General features: G+C 52.1%; 1 protein-coding gene across 1 annotated transcript in view; it reads right to left on the bottom strand.

The window, feature by feature from the left end:
• ARHGEF1 (Rho guanine nucleotide exchange factor (GEF) 1) overlaps positions 1–1,233 on the bottom strand; it is a 15,688-nt gene extending 14,455 nt beyond the window's left edge. The window contains 3 exon segments of the mRNA XM_006871513.1: positions 382–495; positions 1,016–1,099; positions 1,201–1,233. Of these exon segments, the coding sequence (XP_006871575.1) occupies positions 382–495; positions 1,016–1,099; positions 1,201–1,233 (231 nt within the window).
• Positions 1,234–4,608: the final 3,375 nt, after the last annotated feature.

The following is a 4,608-nucleotide window of genomic DNA, read 5'->3' on the forward strand; positions in this document are numbered from 1 at the left end:
AAAAAAAAAAAAAAAAAGAAAGGCCCACCTTGAGGGCAGCATCTCCCTTCCAGAGTCCCAGGGGAAGAGTGCTGTCGCACACAGGCGGTGTGGCATGGGCGTGGCAGGAGTGGCTGGCTCCTATTCTGTGACTGCTGCCCAACATGACCTTGCTATGTGTAATTCTCCCTCTGCCTGTGCTCACTGCCCACTAAGGGTGAGTACCTACAGCCCTTCTGGTCTTGTCGTGGGTCCCTTGACTTCTAGATCGTACCTCAGGCTTTCTAGGTTAAGGGGCCTGTTTTTCCAGACCCTCTGGCTCATCACCAATCTAGCTCATTGAAAGCTGTGGGCCTGTCCCAGCTTCCCACCCTGACCCCACCTACTCAGCCCTGCCCTTACCAGGGGTCCGGGCTCGAACTGCAGGGCCACATGCTGCAGGAGGGCCAGGAGGTGGGCGGGCCGACGCTTCACCTGCTCCAGGCTCTGGAACTGGCTGTTTTGTTCTTCCGAGTTCTAGGGGGATGAAGGATCAGGGTGAGGAGAATAGGGAACAGAAGAGGGGTCTTGGGCTTGTCCCCACCCCACGCTCAGTACTTCCCAAAGGATCCAAGAGAGGAAGATCCTGGGGGCTGAGAGGGGGGTCTATAATAGGGGCTACCAAAGCAGGTGTTGGGGAACTGGGTGAGATTTATCATACTGGTGGGTGAGGAAGGCAGACATGAACACTTGATCTGTGATGGGAGACATGAAGGCTGGAGGCAGGGGAGGGGAGGTGCAGGAGGAAGGGAGGGAAGATGGGCAGGGATAGGAGGTCCTCAGGGAGCACCTCTGAGGGTAGAACAGTGGCCTTCGGTGGGTCAAGCCCCTGAGGGCTGGACTAAAGGGCTGGACAGAGATTAGAGCCTGCGCCTGAGATAGTTGCTCAGTATGGGGACGGTGACCACAGAGGCCAGTGGTGGGAAGACAGAGGCACCAAGACTGGGAGAGTAAGCAACCCCCACCCCCCCCCCCCCCGTCCCCAGCTCCCACTCACCGTCTCTAGTTCATTCTCAAAATCCTCATCCTCAGCCCCGATGATGCTGACGGGTACCAGGCCAGGCCGGGAGAGTCCAGGGGCCTGTGGAAGGAGAAGAGGGGCTCAGCCCACAGCTCCCCACAGCTCCCCACCGCATAGCCCCAACCCCTTCACCCCTTGGCTGGGTTACCAGCATCACTCACCACTCCTCCTCGAGCTGTGTCTTCAGCCTCCATGGGCTCCGCAAGGCTGGGGAGGTGGGGCCTTGGTTGGAGGGTGGGAAGAGGCAGAGCAGTTACTCAGAGATTCCTGGCCCAGGTGTGAAGGTGAGTAAACAGCCTCCCCCAGCTGGCCTCCACAGCTCAATGGGGCCTCTGTATGGCGACAAAGAGCCCTTCAAATGCCAGTGGGGTGGAGGGGCAGGGAGTCCAAGGACAGGGAGCCTGGGAAGGGAGGGAACTGGAGGTCCTGGGGCCTGAGTCCATGAGAGGGTTGGGTCTCCAATGGAGGATCAGCACCTGACTACGAACCACAAGGTTAGCAGTTCAAACCCACCAGCCGTGTCTTGGTTGCTATGAGTCAGCACTTTAACAACAATGGAAGGAGGGCTATAACTCCTGGTCTGAGGGAGGAGGGTGGAAGCTGGTTCCTGACAGAACTGGACCTGCAGGCAGCAGCGCTGGGAAGATTAGAACAGAGGTAAGGGGGAGCCCACTGGGGGCAGGGGGAGGAGGGGTTCACTTCTGGTAGGCTACAGGCTTGGGGCAGGATGTTGCCTCTGAACCCACCAGCCCCACTTCCTGTGACAGGAAATCAAACGGGCAAATCCCCCAACCCCCAACTCCCTCCACACAAAACTAACCCCCAAACCAATTCACTGTCATGAGTCAGTTCCCATTCACAGAATTCACAGAGACCCTTGAGGACAGAGCAGAACTGCTCCATAGATTTCCCAAAGCTAAATCTTTACAGGAGTGGGCAGTGGAGTGGCTGGTAGCTTTGAACCACTGACTTTGCAGTTAGCAGCCCAATGCTTAATACACTACACCACCAGGCTCTCTCCACATAAGAAAACAAAATTCTGAAGCTTCCTCTCTCAGGAATCAGAAGCGTCTGATCCAGAAGTTCTGTCCCTCAGGGACTCCCTAACTCCAGCCCCAGAAAGCGTGAATTGTGCTCAGGCAGGTCAGCCCCAAGGTGGGTAACTGCCTCCATCCACCCTGTCTTCTCTGCCTCTCCTCTCCCTCAAAGCTGTCTCAGCCCCTCTTCCTGGTTTCCTCATATTTTTCTCTCCATTCCTCAACTCTCTCATCCCCTCCTTCTCTCCACTAGTCTTTCCTCTCCCAGTTGGTTGGTTCTACCCACCCCCCTGCCTCAGTGGAGTGGCTTGCTCTCCCATTCTTGGTGTCTGTTTTTCCCACCACTGGCTTGTGTATCCACCTTCCTCACACCTAAGCATCTCAGCGCTGGCCCCATCTCTGTCTAGCTCTTTCCCCACTCTTGCCATCTTGCCCATCTTTTGCCTGCCCTCAAATTGCCAGCCACATCTCTCTTTCCACCGTCCTCCTCTAGGTCCTTAATTAGTCTGACAAATGCCAGTGGGCACCCATATCAGGCGAGAAGGAGCTGTGAAGAGAAGGGTGGGGCAGACAGGGTGAAAGGGATGTGCTCCCCATTGCCCAAAGCTATTCATAAATCTAGTTGCTTGAGACCCACCCTTTGCCCTCTTCCAAAGGCCTCCTTCCTGAAACTCAATAAATGGTCAATTCAATTTCTGGTTCTGATTCTTAAATGCCAATGCTTTCTGGAGGATCCAAGTGCAATCCTGTAGGGTCACCCAAGTGGCATCATTTTTATTGTTTTCATTAAAATATATTTGTTCAATATCCAAGCTTGGGAAATTGAAGCTTTGAGCATTGTTCAGGTTTCACAGAAATACATTTGTTAAGCCAAGACAGGATAATACTGCTTCTTATGTATCACAAGAGCTAACCTTACCCAACATCTACCATGTGCCAAGCATTGCTTGAAGGACTTCTCGCCTCTAACCTTATCTCACCCGCCAATCACAAACACCCTGGGCTATTATTAGGCCCACTGGGGTGGGAAAACTTTTGCCAGGCTAACAGCTGCAACTTCTGAGCTGAACAATGTGACCAAGAGACCTGGAGGGCCCTTTTCATCTCTCTCAGGGGTGGGAAGACTCAATGCCTCCAAAGGGGAAAAGGTGTGAAGGCTTATTATCTTAGCCATTACCTGGTACTAGAAAACATGAATCAGGCATTTGATACATATGGTCTCCTTTATCTTCATCACAATTATACGAAATAACAACGAACATTTCATGGGCACTTATGATGTGCTAGGCACAGCATTATGACTTTATATACTTGGAGGAATTAACTGGACTTTGAACTACAAGGTCGGTGGTTTGAGCCCACCAGCTACACTGAGGGAGAAAGATAAGTAAGATTGTACTCCCGCAAATATGTGCAGCCTCAGAAACCCTATGAGTTGAAACCAACTCGATGGCACTTAATAACAACACAACATTAATTAGTTTAATCCTTTCAATGGTCCCATGAAGTCAGACCTTATAATTATTCCCATTGCACAGAGCAGGAAACTGAGGCACAGCTTAGAAGCCAGGATTCAGACCCAGGCCATCTGGCTCTGGGGTTTATGAATGTAATCACAAACTTATGTTGCTTCAGAGCAATGAGACTCCACTCTTCGGGAACACAAATTAGAACCAAAGCTCTGAGACATAATCACATTTCCTTATGATTCATAGGGAATTTAGGGAATGGGGAGCAGGGGGTGGTAGTCGTGGTGGGTTTGTGGCCAAAGTGGCCTGAAGAAGACAGTAGGCTGGGCTCAGCTCTTCCATAGAGGTCTGGATCTCAGAGGGAGTTCGGGGGGAACTGACTGTTTAGGATATGAGACACGTGAAGGGATCCAAGGCCCAAGGCCGGGACATTATAGTTTGTACTTGGCAGGGGTCAATAGATCTAAGGCAATTGGCAGGGTTGGAGCACAGCAGAGGGGCGCTGTGTGTCTAGGCCTCTGGAGGGGGCTGTCAATGCTGGTTTAGAATCGTAAGGGTATGCATCCTACACCAAAGTGGGCATAGATCGAGGACCACATGTACACCTGGGTTTTCTGCAGGTCCAAGGACCTCTGGGAGTCTTGTTAAGTGCTGTCCAGTCGGTTCTGACTCATAGCAACCCTGTATAGTATTTCCAAGGAGCGGCTGGTGGGTTTGAACCACCAACCTCATAATTAGCAATCAACTGCTTAACCTACAGCCCCATACATACCAGGAGCCTAAAATAGAGAGGGCTCACAGTGAGTCTATAGAAGACCCTGGATTGATGTAGCCTAAGTGGGTCTACATCAGGGACTCCCTGGGCAGAGTAACCAGGTAAGAAAATAGCTAACCGAAAGACTGCTGGCTCAAACTCACCCAGAAGGGCACAGGAGGGTGCAAAGGCCAAGTGGCCTGCTTCCAGAAGGTCACAGCCTGGAAAGGCCTAGGGAGCCGTTCTACCCTGCAACACACAACGCTGCCATGAGTAGGAACTGACTTGATGGCAACTGAATTTTGCATT

This window comes from Chrysochloris asiatica, unplaced genomic scaffold (genome assembly GCF_000296735.1).
Source record: "Chrysochloris asiatica unplaced genomic scaffold, ChrAsi1.0 scaffold00168, whole genome shotgun sequence".
Lineage (NCBI taxonomy): Eukaryota > Metazoa > Chordata > Mammalia > Afrosoricida > Chrysochloridae > Chrysochloris > Chrysochloris asiatica.